This window comes from Arachis hypogaea, chromosome 17, assembly GCF_003086295.3.
Source record: "Arachis hypogaea cultivar Tifrunner chromosome 17, arahy.Tifrunner.gnm2.J5K5, whole genome shotgun sequence".
Classification (NCBI taxonomy): domain Eukaryota; kingdom Viridiplantae; phylum Streptophyta; class Magnoliopsida; order Fabales; family Fabaceae; genus Arachis; species Arachis hypogaea.
This window is the reverse complement of record NC_092052.1, coordinates 38195484-38216222: the sequence shown is the minus strand read 5'-3', so window position 1 is coordinate 38216222 and position 20739 is coordinate 38195484. Positions and strand designations below refer to the sequence as shown.

At 31.1% G+C, this 20739-nt stretch overlaps 1 protein-coding gene across 7 annotated transcripts; it reads left to right on the top strand.

Moving 5' to 3' along the window:
- Positions 1–881: 881 nt before the first annotated feature.
- On the top strand, positions 882–9923 carry LOC112766333 (agamous-like MADS-box protein AGL16). 7 transcript variants are annotated; one of them, XR_003184262.3, is made up of 9 exons: positions 882–987; positions 1332–1558; positions 5181–5259; positions 7519–7580; positions 8614–8713; positions 8811–8852; positions 8938–9021; positions 9449–9587; positions 9679–9923. XR_003184262.3 is itself a non-coding variant. In XM_025812241.3 (9 exons), the coding sequence occupies exons 2-8, from the start codon at positions 1377–1379 to the stop codon at positions 9547–9549; spliced, it is 645 nt and encodes a 214-aa protein (XP_025668026.1). In that variant the 5' UTR covers positions 882–987; positions 1332–1376; the 3' UTR covers positions 9550–9587; positions 9679–9923. The 7 variants fall into 7 exon arrangements, 5 of the variants coding, with proteins under 5 accessions (XP_025668026.1, XP_025668025.1, XP_072078876.1 ...); XR_003184261.3 differs by having other exon boundaries at positions 9676–9923; XM_025812241.3 differs by having other exon boundaries at positions 9454–9587.
- Positions 9924–20739: the final 10816 nt, after the last annotated feature.

The following is a 20739-nucleotide window of genomic DNA, read 5'->3' as shown; positions in this document are numbered from 1 at the left end:
AACATGATATAGTTAATAGTGATATTTAGTCTTAAAAAGACTTAAAGAAAAGAATATCTAAGATTTTTAAGTCAAGCTGAAGTTAATTTGAATTTTGTCTAAGAAAATTTTAAAAATATTTAAAGTTCTTAGTTAATGAGATATTATTTTAGTGAACCATTTTTTATCATGAGAAGACTTGAAATAAAAATATCTAATTAAAATTTTTAGATCGGTGAAGAATTGATTTAAGTCCTTCATAATTTTAAAAAGATTTGAAAAAATAATATGTAACGTTTTAAATTGGTAAAATATCCCATTTAATCTTATCTAAAAAAATCAATCGAATATAAAAAATTTTTGGTTAGTGGAATATTCAATATAATCTGGTCACTTCACGTTTAAGGTTAATGAGTGCCAGATATTGTCATGTGATAGTCTTTTTTGTTTTTTTTGTTTTTTTTGTTTTTTTTTTTTTTTGCTTACCTATTTTCTACTGAGATGAATATGGACCTTTGAATTGAATTGGACTGAATACGTTGAGAATTCTAGGATTTTATTGTAAACATAGCGTAACCAATTTAGTTTATAATTAATTGTTATTTAGTGAAAATATATGATTTTTTATATTTATTTAATTGTATCGGATTAACCGATCTAATCAGTGATTGAACTAATAATACGATAATCAAGCATGGGGGAATGAATAACTATTACTCTAAATCTCTAATACTCTCGCAGCTACGGTATACGTATTCGTAGCTCCACGCGTCAGAGCATCATACGGTTGGCGGCACAACTGTCAATACGCAAAGTGTGAGTCTGAGGAGTCGGCACATGATTGGGCCACATGGCAGTAGAAAACCGCCAAATGGTTTTGCTCTCCGACCCATTAGCGGTTTCGCGTTGCACCAACCAAAGCGGTTTCATCACTTTCCTTATATAGCTACCTCACGCTTCTAATGTGAATTCAGTCTCTTTGTCTGTTATATAAACAAACTCTTCACAGTAAGGGCACTCCTCTCTCTCTCTCTTTTCCTCTTTCGTTCTTCGTTTTCCTTTTATATCTGCTTCTTTTTCTTTTCTTTATTTTTTCTCCCATTTTTTTCTTTCTAGATTCTTTCTCTCTCTCTCGGAAAATCCGATTTTCCTTCTCCAGTTTTTGCTCTTTGCGTTCTGCATCTAACGGCACTATATATATATATATATATATCGCAACTATCGATGCTTTCAGTTTTCACTCTCTTCTGGCCGTTCCTTGAGCTATCTTTTTTGTTCATTTTTTTTTTTGGACTTCTTTTCCTTTACTATTGGTGAAATTGAAATTTTGGTTGTTGATCTGTGATGAACAGAATCGGTGATTCTGGATCGAGGAGTTAGGGTTTTGGTTGAGAGCGATGGGGAGAGGGAAGATCGCGATAAGAAGGATCGACAATTCCACGAGCAGGCAAGTGACCTTCTCAAAGCGAAGGAACGGTTTGTTGAAGAAGGCGAAGGAGCTTGCGATTTTGTGCGATGCTGAGGTTGGAGTTATGATCTTTTCCAGCACTGGCAAACTCTATGATTTCTCCAGTACCAGGTACTCGCTCTAATAAGCTCTTATATTAGATAGATCTTTTCTTTTTCGTGATTTCTCCCTCGATCTTTTTGTTTTTTGCTCGCTTTCTCTTTAACGTTGACTGCTCTATACGTTTGTTTCTCTTTCACAATGACTGCATTGCTGATTCGTTGCCTATGAAAGTGGCAGTTTAGGCCTTTTTTATCCTTTTTCTTTTTTTCCCCTTTCTTGCCTTTTTGTAAAGGGGTTTGAATATGAAGATTGACATATATAATGCTAAATCAACTAACAGTCTAACTGTAATTAACAGGGCTATATATCTAAATCTAACTGAAGTGTAGCAAACTGTATATACTATATACTATATCTATCGTTTCTTCTTTATAGTGTTAATGCATAGGAAATTTAAAATTAATTCACGGGCCGGATAACTATATATGGAAAACTTTGACTGCAATCTTGAGCTTGAGCTTGAACTTGATCATAAGTCTGTCTGCACTTAGTTGATGAGGAACACAGGTTTTAGAAAACTTGATTCGATTAACTGAGAAAGATGAAATATATCAGAGTCAGCATGGATTGAGACCATATATTTCTTTGTTATTAAACCATGTAAAGAGATTATGTTTGATTTATGTTATTATCCAGTATAACAATCACCTACATATAATTTGTAATTTTAATTATAGTAGTATCTGCATAATTATAGTTCAAGGTATTTTAGCCTATGTATTCATATGAGAAATGATTTATATTTCAAATACGTTTTCTAAAGTATTTTTTAAAAAAATTTAAGACATTATTAATTATATCTATTTAAGAAAATCTTTAAAATATTATATCATTACTCTCTCTCTAAATATATTTTAATTAAGTGCTCCAGTAGTGGCGCCTTTCCATTTTGATACTCTGACAGATGTTTGAGAATATTTTGCTGCGGTAATAACTATTAAGTTCATTATTAGTGCAGCTGTGCAGGTCGTGTTGGAAGTTCAATAACTTATATGTGCTTGAGTTTTCCCGTACTTTCCTTCCTTCTATATGTTAACAAAATAACATGTCATTTGGTATTTAAGTAATCAAATCTTTCTAGATACATTTTTCAGTTTGGTTTTGATAAGGTGATAGTTGTGAAAACGGTATTAAAGTTTTCGTTAAATCAGAGACATGCATGCATATTCTTAGTTTTATAGATCTGGCAGGCGGCAGGCAGGTTAACTGATGAGTGGATGGCATTCACTTAATAAGTTATGTTACTTAGGATTATTTAGATTGAAAGCTGTTGAAAAGGATAGTTTTCTTTCCCTTTGGTATAAATAGTTAAATACTAAAAAATTGATAGCGTGTATAGTAATTTTTTAATATAATTTTGGCTGTATGTTTCAAAAATAAAAATATGGTATTGAATTTGAGATAAAGAAATGTAGAAAAAAATTATTCTCAATGTAAAAAGAAAAAAAGGTTTGAAGTTAATTTTACATACGATTTTAGTTTAATAACTGACTTGAATATGGCTTTCATTAAGGTTTCACATTCAATAAAAAACGAGAACCAAAAAGTAAGTACTGTGTACTACTCTAAAACTTTATATATAGGAGTAAAGATAATAATCATGTTCATCAGATTCTCATAATTAGTTTATTAATTTAAGCTCAAGTTTCATAAGTATTTGGATAGGAATACCGACAAAAGTTCGGCATTATATTATTTGGCCATTTATAGTTTCATGTTTTTGTCATGTATATTACATAAATAAAAGATCAGAAAATGTCTTTGGGTCATTTGTGAAACACCCGGTTAAGTGGAGACCTTAAATTAATTTTCCTGATAATTAGATACATTATTATCAATAAAGTGTGCAACATATAAAACATATTCTCAAATTATAATTGCCAATTCATCTAAAAAGTCATATAAAAATGATTTGCCTTGAAAGAAAATTGTGCATTCAGGTAACCTTTAATTTATTAATTCATTTGTAATGTATGTTATAATTGGCAATTCATCTAAAAAGTCACATAAAAATGATTTGTCTTAAAAGAATTTGTGCATTCGAGTAAGCTTTAATTCAAGTAAGCTTCTCCTTTACACGCAGAGTAAAAGTTAACTTAAAGGAGTGTAAAATGTGTTTTTGTTTTAAATTCCAAATTAGCACCTATTGAAGATGAAGATATTATCAGATAAATTTGCCTTTCAAAAAAATAAAAATATAAAATATTATTTTGATTATTAATGTTCGAATTGAAAATTAAAATACTCCTTAACCATTTTCTTTTGTTTAAAGTAACATGGCCTTAACCATTTTCTATTGTTTAAAGTAACATGGTGGAAAGAGGAGAGCTGACCAAGTTTCTTCCTCTCTCTTTCTTTGTGGTCTATTTATACCTTCTTTTGTTTCTATTTATTTTCTTAAATATTGCATACTATTTGTTGTTCATGCCTATAATAATCAATTATGTTAGTCCTTGTACACAGGAAAATATTAAATAATCAATATTTTTGTACATTTGAGTTAATATACAGCAGCTATTTTTTTCCATTAAAATTGTTAGCTCCTAACATTTTCAAAATACATAGTATTGTTAAAATTAATCGAGTAACCAATGCATATGTCACATATATTAATTCTCTGAGCAAGCATGTTATATTTTATCTTCTAACATTTTAGAATTCTTTTTGTTTGGTTTTAATATCTAAATCCTAAAATGTTATCTTTTCTTTTAAATACTCCTTCTTTAAAAACTAATTTTAATAAGTTATTTTCGAAAAATAAAAAATTTGGTGTAATCGGCCCTAAATATGGAGGAAGCATATTATTAGTCTGATGGGAAAATGGGTAGGACTTTTTACAATGATACAACTTGGGGTACGTCTAAAGAAGGCTATTTACTATATATTTAGTAGTTGCAGGAATAAGTTGTTTGCAAGCATAAATAATTGTCCACTAAGACGATATCATTAAATTTAAAGATAGAGAAAAGATGGATAAAATTCATAACTGAATATTGGTAATAAAATTTGTATTATACAACACCATTTTTAGTTGTACATATAATATTATTGTTTTAAGAAATGTACGTCAGTTGGTTCAAACACTATTTTTTTTTATGATAATAATGCTGAAAGGTTTTCTTTTAAATGAGGGGGAAAGTGAGTCAAGAACCTATGGGATGCAAAGTTAACTATGTATTGTTTAGAATTATGTAAAAGATTTTCTGAGAGGAATGTGTTTGGATTTTTTTTTTTTTTTTTTTTTTTTTTTTGCAAAGTAGAGTTCTAGGAGAATACAATAAGCTTACTAGATTCATTTTGGAGCTCAGTTAATGGAGGCATTCAAGGGATTTTGTTAGTGCATTAATGAACATCGTATTATATATCATTATGTCAAATATTTCTATATGTATGGATATCTATGTCTTTATCTTTATATATATTTCAAAGATGTTTTTTTTTTTTTTTTTTGCTTCAAATATATTTCGAAGATGTATATTTGGTTCAACTACTAAACAGATGCCCAAGATTGTTTAGTATTAAAAGTTTAAAGAGATTAGAATATGAACCTTCAAATAATGTGCCTATTGTCGTCAAGTTACATTGCGTATGATGTGTAGTTCTAATTCTAATTTTGAATTACTTTTTCTAGCATGAAATCAGTAGTTGATCGATACAACAAAACCAAGGAAGAACTAGATCAGCTTGGGAGTTCAACCTCTGAAGTTAAGGTACTTATATCTTGACACCAATTTTTACAGTTGAGTGTACAATAAAAAACTAATTGTTGTCAAAGATATATATGTAATTGCTAAAATAATCATTTAATAGTTTTCTCTTAATGTTTGTTTGTTGATTTCAACCTTCTTTTTCCAGTTTGGATTTAGCAAATCATCATACATTCTTAAAAAGGATTAATTGATTGAATATATTCTACCTACGAATATCTATTAGTTAAATTGAGATTATTTACTAGAGACTGAATTATTTCTCATATACTGCGGTATTTTATAGATACATTTTATATTAATCAATTACATTGCTTTAGGATTTACTAAGGTAGTCAAAACGCCTTGACGCCATAGGCGCCAAAAAGCACACACCTCACTAAAGAATGGGTTTGAATCCTCTAAATTTTGAAATTTATTTTAGAGGATAAAGTGTGATCTTTTATTTTTGAATAATTTTTCTTTCATATTTTCTCTTAGTTCCACCTAAATAAAATAAATAATGAGAAATCATACTTTACCTTATAAAATAAAAATTCAAAATTTAAAAGATCTAAATTTCTAAAGAATGGAGTTATTTTAAGTTGTGTCATAAATCCTTCATAAAAATAATGATATAAATGCTTAATAAAGTATAATAATAATAATAATAACTTTCTAATAAATTTTATAATAACAGTGACTTAATAACAAAAAAATTATGAAATGCCTAAAATTCTAAAACAAAAAGCATATCAAGAAAAAAGAAAGATTAGATTTATAGTGCATGTATAAAATCATCAGAAAAAAAGATGTGGTCAATAAATAGTTAAAATATCATCTGACGGTACCATTTTTATTATTTTTATATTTAATTTTATCATGTGTTTATTTTTTTTATGTAGACTTAATTTAATAAAATTTTTATTTTTTAAAAGTAATTTATAAAAATTAATTTTTAAAAGATAATTTTTTAAAAAATTATAATATTTATATTTAGTAAATTAAATAAAAAATAACTTTTAATAAATATAAATAATAATGAGTATATTTGATAAAATAACTTTTAAAATTTTAAAAAATGATAATAGACTTTAATATAAAAATTAAATTTAAATATTAATTAATGTATGAAGTTATACTAAATTTTTAATTTTGATAAATATAAATCATTTTAAAAAATTTTACCTTAAATTCTTTTAAAAATATTTATATTTTCTAAAAACTACAAATACAATAATCAGAGTCTTTTTAATTTATTAAACACAAAATAAAAATCTCCTCCTTACAAAATTTTATCAAACCAACGTAGTATAATCCATATCTCAACCAGCAGGAGCTAGCAGCTAGAAGTTAAACAACGTAACTCTAGCATTGTTGTCATTTATTGCAAGAAGAAAATTTGAGTTTTACTTAAAGCAGGTTCCTGTTTTATCCAGGAGCAAACTAGCTAGAATATATATATATAAAGAATAATGTTACATGATTAATAAATATTATTATTTTTTATTAATAATAATTTATAATTATATTTATATATGTTTTATATATAAAAAGTATATAGTTTGTTCTTATATTTACTAAAATTTTATACACATATAATAAAATTTATTTAGTAAAGACAATTTAACATTTATATTGATCAAATAATAGTCAAAAATACTAAAAATTGTTGGCTCTAAAAGTTTTTCAAACCCAAATATAGGTTGTTAGTTGCTTTACTCCTGAAGGTTCAACACATGTTCCTATTGAATGATCCTCTCTATCGATGCTTCTTTTAATTTTTCCCTAATCCTGTCTTTATTTGCATCTCCAATAGTTTACCTCCGTTCTTACATCTATTTCACATCTATTTACTTCTTAAAAAAAAAAGAGTTTGTTACACTTTACTGCTCCATATTCACTACCAAGACTATCACTAGCATTATTTTTAATTTATCAAACTCCCAGAAGTAAAATTTCGTTTCTTTTCAATGTAACGGGGCACTATATGCAATAAAAAATATATATATACTTACATAGCTTTCCCCTCATCAACCTTTACGGAATCCTGTATCTTAAAGTTACAACCTAGCTACTTATTCTAATAGCAGTGCACCTAATATGAAGGATCAACATGAAAGGATCTATTCCACATTTAACTTTTTATTCAATATGTATAGTACTTATTCATGCAAGGTTCTACTGTTTTAAAGTACATCTATAAGTATATAGTACTAATTCCTTTTTCCTTCAATATCTAAGCATATTGTATTACTTTCTTTCTTTTAATTCATTTTCTAGTTTTGGCAACGGGAGGCGGCAATGCTAAGGCAACAATTGCTAAGTTTGCAAGAGAGTCACCGGTACAATTCTTCTCTCCACAAAATACGCTTTATAAATAAAATTCCAATTTAAAAAAACTAAGGCTTGGTAAAATTTTTCGACTTTTGTATTTTTCAAATTATAAGCATCTCATTTTGTATTTGGTAAATAAAAAAATTTATGTATTTGTATTTGTAATTTTTAAAAGATACGTATACTTTTAAAAGTACTTAAAAATGAGTTTTTTAAAGTTAGTTTGTATTTATCAAAATTAAAATATTAAATATAATCCTATATTAATTAATTTTCAAATTTTTCTTACATTAATATCTTTTATAATATTTTTAAATTTTAAAAATTATTTAATCAAACACACTTATTATTATTTGTGCTTATTAAAAATTATTTTTAATTTAATTTACCAAAGACGACAGATGCTACAACTTTTTAAAAATAAAAATTTTACCAAAATAATTTTAAGTAGGTTGGAACTTATTATTAAACTCTACTACTTCTACAAGTAAACACATTTGATGGTGGTGGTGGAGACCAAAGACAAAGAGCCTACTCGAAAGATGCACAAACAAACGAGCTGGTCAATTACTTTGCATGCCATAAATATTGAAAAGTTATACAACGGAAATGTTCTACACACACAAATAGTTTGCATGCATGGCCAGATTTCTCACCATCAATGAAAAACCCGATATAATGCGGATTCTAAATGATATTTATTGAGTATTGTGTAAAGAGAAATGTTAGAGACCACAATTTTTTATTAATATTAATTAATATTTTTAATTAATATTTTATTTTTATATTATTAGAATTGAAATTTAGGTTTAGAATTTAATATTTAAGTTTTTAGAATTTAGAATATTTATTTGACAAAAATAATAAATTTTATTAGTTATATATCATTGTTATTGTGTTAATGCGAAAAAAACCGTTCAAAAGACAATGAAATGCTAGTAGAATTGTTTATGCCTATAGTCTCTAGTTTTTCATAGTGAACCAATTATTTTCCTACGGTTCCAATCTAATAAGTTTTTGTTTGTATATTATATATAACAGGCAAATTATGGGAGAAGAATTGTCAGGTTTGACAATCAAAGATTTACAGACTTTGGAGAACCAGTTGGAAATTAGCCTTCGAGGTGTCCGTACAAAAAAGGTTTAGATTTGTTCATATATAATGCACTGGTCAAGTTTAAAATTAAGGATATGATAGTAGTTGATAAAAAATTAAAGATTATGACTTATGCACGCAGGATCAGCTTTTAATGGATGAAATACAAGAATTAAATCGAAAGGTCAGTCTTCTCAGAAAAAAAAAAAAAAAAAAAGATTCCACAATACGTTTAATCAAAAATGGTTTCTTTTATTTATTTTCTACAGGGGAACCTCATACACCAAGAAAATGTGGACCTATACGAGAAGATAAACTTAATCCGTCAAGAAAACATGGAATTAAAAAAGAAGGTATGAGATAACAAAACAAATTAGAATAAATCTCGTAAAATAAATTATATGCATTTTGTACATTATATGATACACATTTTATTCCTAATATTTTTAATTTTACCTTAACATTTAAAATTTTCAATTTTTTTTTAATATTTTTAAACTTTGTTTTGTCAAATGTATCTCCTTTTTAGACAACTGTCATGTCAACCTTTGTTGTTCTATATGGATATATTTGACAATAAAATTTGAAAAAGTTAAATGTAAATTTGATATTACTTAAAAATATTAAATATAAAATTGAAACAACTTAAATGCTAAAGATGAAATTGAAAAATTTTAAAAACTTAATAGACTTTTTGCCTTTTAAATAATGCCAACCTTGTTAGGATTTTATTTTTAGATTGAAAAGAAAGTTTCACTAACCAGGTATATGTAACAAAAGATCAGAATGTGGAGAATAGAAATTCTGTCCTCACAAACAGTCTAGCCATAAAAGACGATTCTCAAGTTCCTGTGTGTCTCCAACTAAGCCAGCCACAATAAGAACACCATGAGGCATGTTCTGGAGCAACAAAAATAGGGTATGACCTTGTCATAGTAGCTCATCATCGATGAAGATACAACATGATAAATCATTGACATCATATTTATATTTTTTTATTGTTGCAGCAGATTGCAGCTGCATTGATGCATTTACAGAGATGAACGTTCCATGGCTATTACCAAGATAAATGGAATCATATTTAATTTTGATGTTTTACTGTAAATGTAATGACATACACAGGCTACAAGCCAACATCTCTTTGGTTTGAAATGATGAAAATTGTCAATAAAAGCAGCTCTGGCATGTAACCCATTAACAACGAAGCACGAATCTTGTGTAAATTTAAGACTCGAAAAAGAAGTTTTCTAAATTAGTTAAGGATTCAAGTAGGCTATTATTATAAATTACAAAATAAATTTAAGGTAAATTCTCAAACACACTACATTTTTTACAGTTTTGGAGGTTTGTGGTGCTGGAGCAGTCAAGCAAACTACTATTCTCTCTTATTTTAATTTGTCTCTTGATTAGAGTTGATTTATTGGGACAAAAATATACAAGAATAAATTCTTTTGGGACATGAATATATTTATCATTTAAAACTGGAATATAATTATATACATATACTAGAAAAATTAGATTTATATGTATAAAAAACATATTAATCTAAAGAACAAATTATTATTTCTGACTTTAAAAAATTTGACACGGACAATTTTATCAAAACATTCAACAAAAATTAGCTAACGAATTAAAAATTTTGCCATACTAATTCAATTTTAGATAAAAATTTAAGTTAGTTGACGTACTTCATTACTAGAATTAATAATAATACTCAGCGTTTTGATTCCTAATAAGTAGTCTTTTTAGGATATTGGTCAAGATTATTATTAATAAATGGATAAATATTTTGTCTGACTTTTAACTTTTTTTTCGTGAGACACAGCGCACTTACTATCGGATAACAAAAGATTGTCCCTGACGTATTAGGTAACAGTGTCACATGTCACTTCCGAATGATTCAAAGACTAAAAATTCCTTCCTATCTCTTTTTCTGCTTTCTTTTCCTTCTTTCTTGTTCTTCTCTTTACTTGTTCAGCTCACCAAAGAGAGAAACGATATCGTGCCTTAACATCTCTACCAACGCTTCCTTCAACGACATCGACACTTCCTCTATCCTCTTTGAAGCCACCTCCACCGTCACCAATCTCATCAGAAAACTCGAAGACATTATCTTCTTCATTTATAATTTCTAGATTTATTTTTTGTTACTGAACAAATAAAAGTTTAAAATTTTCATACGTGTGTAATGTGATATATTATATAGATGGTTCTTAAATTTTACCTATATATATTACTGAACAAATAGAAACTTCTATGGATTATTAGGTATTTTAGATTTATCTTTTCTGGTGATAGTGGTAGAAGATTTTGGATGGTGGATTCTTGAAGTGAATGGAGAATGAGATTTAGTGATCGTAAAAGAGTGGCAATAAAATCCATCATTGATGAAGGAATAGAAGTTCAATAGTGTCTACCGTTGATGAAAAAATAGAAGTTCAATGGTGTTTGCGTGAAAGAAATTGGAATTGATGAGTAAAGGAAGGAAGACTTTGAAGAAAAAAAACAAAAGGGTGTATTATCCAGGGAGAAACAAAGGCACAAGGTTAGAATTTTAAGGAGGAGGAGGAGGAGGAGGAGGAGGAGAAGAAGAAAGGGTAGGGAGGGGGATTTTAGTCCTTGCAACTATTTGAAAGTGACACGTGATACTATTACCTGACATGTCAGTGGCAACCTTTTGTCATCCGGTAGTAGGATCAATTTATCCATTTTTCTTAATGGTGGGGCCTGATTGAGGTTTAAAAATGATTAATGTGCGATATATTTTACGGGAAAAAGTTTAGGAGTCAGATAGGGTATTTATCGTTAATATTTGTTTATTTAATAAATGCATGACAAATATATTAAAATTTTAATTATCTAATTGTTAGCACAAAAATTATACATTTTAGATACCTCAATCATGATCGTTTGACCTAAAGGTGAGTCGACAATATATAAGTCGAGGTGTCATAACATGCGGGTTGTTTCATGAGAATATAGGTTGAAGTATCACAACCTAGGTTATTTCATAAGAGTGTTGGCACAAGGGTTTGACTCATCCTAGAAGGAGTCGAATCAGTGACTTCTAAAAATTGAAATAAAATATATTGCACGAAGGCTTCATCCAGAAGCTAAGCACTTTATGGAACGTGGGGCTTGAAGACTAAGGTAAGAGGAGACGTGGGACGTCAAACTTGGGAGTTAAGATTCTTCATGGTCAAGGCAATGTGGTATCCTAAGAAATAGGAGGAAGTTAGATCGTGAAAAGAGAAGAACACTCTACAAATCTATCTTTGTAGTCTATAAATAGAAAAAAGGTAGAAGTGAAAAAGAGACTTCAATTGGAACACTATAACAATACAAAAAAATTCTACAAAATCTAAAGTCACACTATAACAATATTAAAAAAATTCATGGAGTGCAAATGTATGTGAGTGTCTTGAGTCAATTTTTTCTTCATTTTATTTTTGTAATTTTTCTCTTTTATTCCATTTTATCATTTTTCATTCCTTTTAAGGTATTTTAATTTATTTCGTTCATTTTAAACTTTAATTTACTTGTTATTTCAGTTACAGTTCTTATTTATTCCATTTTGTCATTTTGTTTTTTATTCTTTTCTTTCAAGAATTTTATTTTTAAGTTTTTATTTTGCTTTATTTATTTTCTTGCTTTGTAATTTGTTACAAATATTTTGACATGTACAGTTTCGATACCTATGCTATTTAATTAGGTCAAGCTCTGTCTTTTTCAGAAGAGTCGTATCTGCTCTCCAAACTGAGATCTTGATACAAGCTTGATTCGACATCTTGTCGAGATTACCAAAAATAAAGTTAAATAAATTAAATTGGCATATGATAAACCACTATTTTATGGTTTATCTTGTACTCAATTGAGTGGTTTTTATTAACTCTTTACCCACTTATTCATACTATTTGCATGGTTTTATATTTCCTTCCTAATTATGTGTTTTGATTGAAAATATGCTTCTTTGATCTTATATTTGCTTATTATTAATCCTCTCTTATTACCATTAGATGCCTTGATATGTGTGTTAAGTATTTTTAGATATTATAAGACAGGAATGGTTTGGAGGATGGAAAGGAAGCATGCAAAAGTGGAAGGAATACAAGAAGTTGGAGAAATTGCTAAGCTGTCCAGCCTGACCTCTTCGCACTCAAACGGCTATAACTTTAGCTACAGAGGTCCAAATGACGCGGTTTCAGTTGCGTTGGAAAGCTAACGTCCGGGGCTTCGATTTGATATATAATATACTATAGTTTCCCTGATGCTAGGCGACGCGACCGCGTGATCCATGCAACCGCATCGCAGTGACGGAAATCAGCGTGTTTGAATTATTCTCCAGCAATTTCTGGGCTGTTTCTAACCCAGTTTGCGGCCCAGAAAACACAGATTAGAGGATATAAAGTGGGGGAATACATCCATTCATAAAGAGGCTCTCATAATTCACTTTTCATGTTTTAGATGTAGTTTTAGAGAGAGAGGTTCTCTCCTCTCTCTCTCTTAGGATTAGGATTTAGGACTTCTCTTAGTTTTAGGAGTGACTCTCAATCCCGGGTTCTTTATTTTTATTTAATTTATGAACTCTTCTATATCACATATAATTTTCTTAATTAATGTTATTTGAGGTATTTCAATTCATGATTGCTTTCTTTTATTTACATGATTACTGCTCCCCATCTGAAGACATTTTTATTCCAGTAGATTTACTCTTTTCCTTTTGGTTTTAGTTAAGAAATCAGTAACTCAGGAGTTATCCAATTCAACAGCATAATTGTTAATTGTTATCTTGCCAATTGAGCTGAACTTCAATAATCCCAACTTTTTCTTAGGAAATAAATAGGATTCGAAGGTCAAACTAATTAGTCCATTGACTTTCCTTTACTTTAGTAAAGGTTAACTAAGTGGAATTAAGATTCAACTTTCATTATTGTTGATAAGGATAACTAAGTCTGGACTTCCAATTTCTCATACCTTGCCAAAAGTTTATTTTTCAGTTATTTATTTATTTTTATTGCTTTGAAAATATACCTGTGCCCATTGCTCAAACTCCAAATTTCCCCAATTTACAAACTCATAACCAATAATAAGAACATACTTCCCTGCAATTTCTTGAGAAGATGACCCGAGGTATAAATACTCGGTTATCAATTTTAAAGAGATTTGTTACTTGTGACAACCAAAACGTTTGTACGAAGGGATTTCTGTCGGTTTAGAGACTATATTTATAACGCGACTGTTTTTATGAACTTCTTTACTGGCAAAAATCACTAACGTCAAAATGGCGCCGTTGCCGGAAAATTACAAACGTGTGCCTTATTATTGGTTATTGTAAATATTTTTTTTTGCTTTTTGCTTGTTTATTTGCTTTTATTTTTTTTTATTTTTACTTTTTCATAAATTAAGAGGTTATTGGTTTTTATTTAGTTATTAAATTTTTTTTTTCAAAAATTTGTTCTTAGTGTTCATCTTAATCTTCAAGTTGTTCTTCGCGTTCATCTTGACCTTCAAGCTGTTCTTAGTTGATTTTTTTTTTGTTTTGATCTAAAAATTTGAAATTTGGTGTCATTTTATTGTTTTTCTTTTTTCTCATTAAATTCAAAAATATTTTTAATTAATTTTTTTTTGAAAAAAAATATTTTCAGATTTTTATTTTTAAAATTTTTATCTTATTCAAATTTCAAAATTTCAAATTTCAAATTTCAAACTTTAATTTTCAAATTCAAAATTTAAATAACCTTTTAATTCAAATTTATTTTTATTTTCATTTTTAATTTTTATTTTGCTACTATAAACTCTCACCCCTTTGGCTATGAGTCTGGTTACAATAATATTGCAAGAAGAAGAAACTATAATGAGAACAGGCATCAAGGTTGGAACAATCAAAGATGGGAGGAGCTACAAGTATTTGATCAACCCTCATGGCAACAACCACCTCCAATGGACTATCAACAACCGCCACCATATGCCTATAAACCTTTTCCTCAACATGACTTTGGACCGCCAAACTCACAAACCCCTTTCCGCCATTCACCTCCATATGACCCTAACCCTCAACCACCATACCAACCACCTTATGAGCCATATGAACCATATATAGAACCACCCCAATTCCAACCCAATTACTCACAAGAACCACCACTTCAATATTCATCATCTCCATATCCATCAATCCAAGAGCACTATGATCCTATTTATGAAAGCCGAGTGCATCAAGAGATAAAGGATTGTCTCAAGGAAACAGTGGATCGATGTCAGGCAACCATTCATCAATTGGGGCAAGCAATAATGAGTCAATTAGCTTCCCGACGTTCGGACACTCAAGGAACCCCATGGCTTCATGTGGACAATCCAATGAAGAACGTAGCATGAAGGAGATACTAGAAACTCCAGTGAACAGTACGGAGCATGACTTTGTACTAGAACAAGTGGAGGAAGCCGGAATCATTGAAGAAGAAGAAGTGGTTGAAGACTTAGGAGATGCAGAACCTCCATGGGAAAGTCCAGTTATAGAAACCCCTTCCAAGACGTTTGAAATTGATGCTGAGGAGGGTGTACAACCTCCTAGGCATATCACAGTTGAAGACTTGGAAGAGGTTGATCAAGAGGTGGAGATTCAAGAAGAAGAAGCACAACCTCCCATGCCCTTGGAAAGCAATGAAGAGGAGATTGAATTGGAAGAAAGCTACTAAGAGGAAGAGGTTGAAATTGAAGAAGCTTGCAAAGAGGTGGTAATTATCAGAGAAGAGCACAAGGGAGTGGAGCTTGCAATTTCATTAAAAATACCTCCCCCTAAGTTGCCATCATCGTTCACAACATTCAAGTGGGTAAAATTCATATCCCTTAGCTTTCTAATTCCACTTGAATATGGGCTACTGGAGACGGATGGTCAACTTAGAGCTCTTTGTAACATTAAGAGTAAGAGGAAGATGGCCAGTGGTAAGATTTATCCTGCAAGGTTCATCATGGTTGGAAGCTTTAAATTTAAACACAAAGGTTGGTGTAGAGCTCAACTGAATGGGTCTAGGAAGCTGTTTGGTAGCTGCAGTGAGAATTCAAATTACTTATCACCCAATTGAAAAAATACAGATCCCGACAAAGATGGGTGTAAAAGAAAGAATTGGGATCCTGGAATTCGCTCTGACACTTGTTACCCCGGGAGCCTAAGAATCTGTTTGAAGCTTCTTAAGGGCTTTACATGCTTAGTTTGGGACCCCGGAGGCTACTGGAAATACAAACATTGGTGGGGATTCCTGGATCAGTACAAGCACAAGCCACCATAGCAGGAATCTCATCAAATGTCCAACTTAAGGACTATAACTAAAAGTGCTAGGTGGGAGACAACCCACCATAGTATGATCGTTCTTTTTCAATTTTATTTCGTGTTGTTTATTTTTATTTTATTTTATTTTATTGAACCTGGAGTTTTACATCACATTCGTATTAACACTGCATTCTGTATTTTCTTTTCAGATAAAAAAAAGCCACGCGACGCGTCCGCGTCGCAAGGAGAGGGGAGAAAAATAAAAACGAACAGAGAGTCACGCTGGAGCGTGGCTGAAGGCGTGGCAGTGGTACAAATCGACCCACGCGACCGCGTCGCCGACGCGTCCGCGTCACATGAGAACTTTGGCCTCCCACGCGACCGCGTCACCCACGCGGCCGCGTGCCATGTAAATCGATGTCAAAAGGGTGCATGGCAGAGAGTTGAGCTGGAGTTGGGCTGGACTCGTGCTAGAAGCCCAAGCCCTCCCAAGCGAACGCGTGACCCACGCGTCCGCGTCATATTGGAAATAAGGCCAGTCACGCGATCGCATGCCCCACGCGACCGCGTCACCCTGGATTTTGGCAATACCAAGTTTCGAACAGAGAGTTGTGCGACCGCGAGGCTGCACTCGCGCCACTAGCACAAATCGAGTCACGCGATCGCGTGCCCCACGCGGCCGCGTCACCTGACCTTATCGCGCACCACGCGACCGCGTCACTCACGCGTCCGCGTCACAAGCGGCGCACAGAATATCCAGATCAGCCAATTTTCTTATCTTTTCTTCTCTAATCCTTATTTTTCTTATCTTTTCTTATTTCTTTCTTCTTCCTTTCTTATCTTCTTTCCCTTCTCATTCTTCTTATTTGTCTTTTTATTTTATTTTAATTTATTTGCATTCTTTCATTCATTGTATTATTTTCATTGGTGTTAGAAATTTATTTGGGTCATTATTTCTATATTTTACTTGTGGATTATTAGAGGAATTATTTGACAATTATATATATTTATTTTTAAAGGGTTGCTTGCATGTTCAATTTATTATTTTCATTAGATTATTTACCATGCATGCTATGTGTTTGTGAAAACGCCCGTATGGCATTATGCACTGCTTTTCAGTATCTTTTATCCTACTACTCTGAATGCCTGCTTTTCACAAAACCCTTTTTCATATCATATTCATTCAATATAATTGTCATTACAAACATGTTGCTAGTTTGAAAGACTTGGTAATCTAACTTGGACATTGAATGCTTGATCTATGCTACTCATGTCTTTGCCTGCATGCCAATAAACACCTTACATTCAATTGTTATCATATGCACTAGCTATTTTCCATTGATGACTTTTCACATGTACTCATGAGCGTGTGTTAACGTCATTCTTCCTTATTGTGCATTGATTACCTCATTTTCCCCTCTCTTCCTTGCTCTAACCCTTAGCTTTATAAGTCACTTTCTTTTTTCCTTTTCAGGATGGCCACCAAGAAAGGTAAAGAGAAAGCTACTCCCAAACTACCAGCAAGGAAAGGAACAAAAAGATCCCCAGCTGAGGAACCACAACCCCCGTCCACCTGCAAATCGCAGCATGCACCGAGGACGGTGCAATCTTTAAGTGTGGGGAGGTCGATACCGATCTCCATGGGTTAGTACCTTTCTGTTTTAACACCAATGTTTAAATTTTCTTTGTTAAATTAGTTACTGCAATTGCATATTTGATTGCATATTTATTTGATTTTGTGCATTTAGTTACTACTTGGTTAAAGTAATAAAATTCTTTTAAGACCCTCTCTTTGAAAATTTTCACTAATTTAAATTGAAAAATTTTTATGTTAAAACTTGTTTGAAGTTGTAATTGGAACATAGTTTAAAAAGCTAAGAACACACAACCTGTGAGATTTTGAGCTTATTTGCATGGTTACATTATTTAACCATAAATATTTTATTCTTGTGTGTTTTCTTCTTTATGATTGTAAACTATATTTTGTTCCAATCTATATGTCCAATATTTAGTATATTTACATGTTTTCATATGATTGAGGCCATTGTTTGATTTTAGCTCACTTATCCCAAAATTAGCCTACCTTTTATATCACCCTTGTTAGCCCCCTTGAGCTTTTAAATCCCCTCTATTTTATAACCACATTACTAGCCTTAAGCAGAAAAAAAAAAAATAAGAATCCCAAGTTGAATCCTTGGTTAGCTTAAGATAGATATTGTGTAAAATTTAAGTGTGAGAAATTTTATGGGAACATGGGATCATATGAAAAAGTAGGGAATTAAATTGAATAAGTTATTTGAAAATTTGGGAAGCATGCTCATGTGAAATCAAAATAATTAAATTACCATGTGCATTGAAGAAAAATATATTAAATAATTAAATAAGAGGATACAAAAAAAAAAAGAAGAAGAAAAGAAAAATGAAAAAAAATATATTACCCCAAATGCAAAATAAAAAGAATCAATGCACATGGGACAAAATTCGAAAATAAGTTTGATACATGAGCATGTAATACAAAAGTGGGAAAATTTTGGGTAGCTAGGTAAAGTATTTTTAAATTATATAAAGTATGTATATGATAGGTGAGATCTTAGACTAATCAAGGATTCACTTTGTTAGCTCACTTAGCCTTATATATATATATACCCTCACCCTTACCTTAGCCCCATTACAACCTTGAAAAGACCTCATGATGTTTGCATTGGTACATTAAATTTTTGTTGATTGGTTAGATGAAGAACAAGGTTTAGAAAGCATGACTAGAGAAGAGTAGAGTGAATAACCCTATACACTTGAGAGATTAGAGTGATATACACTTCCAGTGATGGTTCAAACGCTTAAATTATATGTTCCCTGCTTTCATGAGCTGTCTTCTTACAAGTTCACTTGCTTTTTATTATCTGATTTGAATTAGTAGAAATTGGTTTGTATTTTGTCTTGGAGAACTTATTTACTCTTAACCAAGTAAGTAAAAGCATTTAGCATGTAGTTGCATTCATAGGTTGCATTTCATACCATTCCTCTTCATCTTTATAGCTTCTCTTGAGCTTAGCATGAGGACATGCTAGTGTTTAAGTGTGGGGAGGTTGATAAACCACTATTTTATGATTTATCTTGTACTCAATTGAGTAGTTTTTATTAACTCTTTACCCACTTATTCATACTATTTGCATGGTTTTATATTTCCTTCCTAATTATGTGTTTTGATTAAAAACATGCTTCTTTGATCTTATATTTGCTTATTATTAATCATCTCTTATTACCATTAAATGCCTTGATATGTGTGTTAAGTGTTTTCAGATATTATAAGGCAGGAATGGCTTGGAGGATGGAAAGGAAGCATGCAAAAGTGGAAGGAATACAAGAAGTTGGAGAAATTGCTAAGCTGTCCAGCCTGACCTCTTCGCACTCAAACCGCTATAACTTTAGTTATAGAGGTCCAAATGACACGGTTCCAGTTGCGTTGGAAAGCTAACGTCCGGGGCTTCGATTTGATATATAATATGCTATAGTTTCTCTAACGCTAGGTGACGCGACCGCGTGATCCATGCGGCTACGTCGCAGTGACGGAAATCAGCGTGTTTGAATTCTTCTCCAGCGATTTCTGGGCTGTTTCTGACCCAGTTTGCGGCCCAGAAAATACAGATTAGAGGCTATAAAGTGGGGAAATACATCCATTCATAAAGAGGCTCTCATAATTCACTTTTCATGTTTTAGATGTAGTTTTAGAGAGAGAGGTTCTCTCCCCTCTCTCTCTTAGGATTAGGATTTAGGACTTCTCTTAGTTTTAGGAGTGACTCTCAATCCCAGGTTCTTTATTTTTATTTAATTTATGAACTCTTCCATGTCACATATAATTTTCTTAATTAATATTATTTGAGGTATTTCAATTCATGATTGCTTTCTTTTATTTACATGATTACTGCTCCCCATCTGAAGACATTTTTATTCCAGTAGATTTACTCTTTTCCTTTTGGTTTTGGTTAAGAAATCAGTAACTCAGGAGTTATCCAATTCAATAGCATAATTGTTAATTGTTATCTTGCCAATTGAGCTGAACTTCAATAATCCCAACTTTTTCTTAGGAAATAAATAGGATTCGAAGGTCAAACTAATTAGTCCCTTGACTTTTCTTTACTTTAGTAAAGGTTAACTAAGTGGAATTAAGATTCAACTTTCATTATTGTTGATAAGGATAACTAAGTCTGGACTTCTAATTTCTCATACCTTCCCAAAAGTTTATTTTTCAGTTATTTATTTATTTTTATTGCTTTGAAAATATACCTGTGTCCATTGCCCAAACTCCAAATTTCCCCAATTTACAAACTCATAACCAATAATAAGAACATACTTCCCTGCAATTCTTTGAGAAGACGACCCGATGTTTAAATACTCGGTTATCAATTTTAAAGGGGTTTGTTACTTGTGACAACCAAAACATTTGTACGAAGGGATTTCTGTCGGTTTAGAGACTATATCTACAACGCGACTATATTTATGAACTTCTTTACTGGAAAAAATCACTAACGTCAGCATACCCGGTGGGACTTTGGGTTAAGCTAAAGAATCAAGCTATGTATGCGATTACATAGTGGCAAATCAATAATGTTTGATAGAGCCTCAACTTTGATTGCTACGTCGAATAATGATACTGAAAAAACTATGAGAGGTCCTGAGACAAAGATTTCTCCGTCGGCAGGTATTTTAGGTCGAAGGATCAACCCTGTTATCATAGAGAAAATCCCGTTGACTTTACCCACTATGTGGCTCCCATATGCGTTGCCTCCAAATTATTCTCCACCATTAG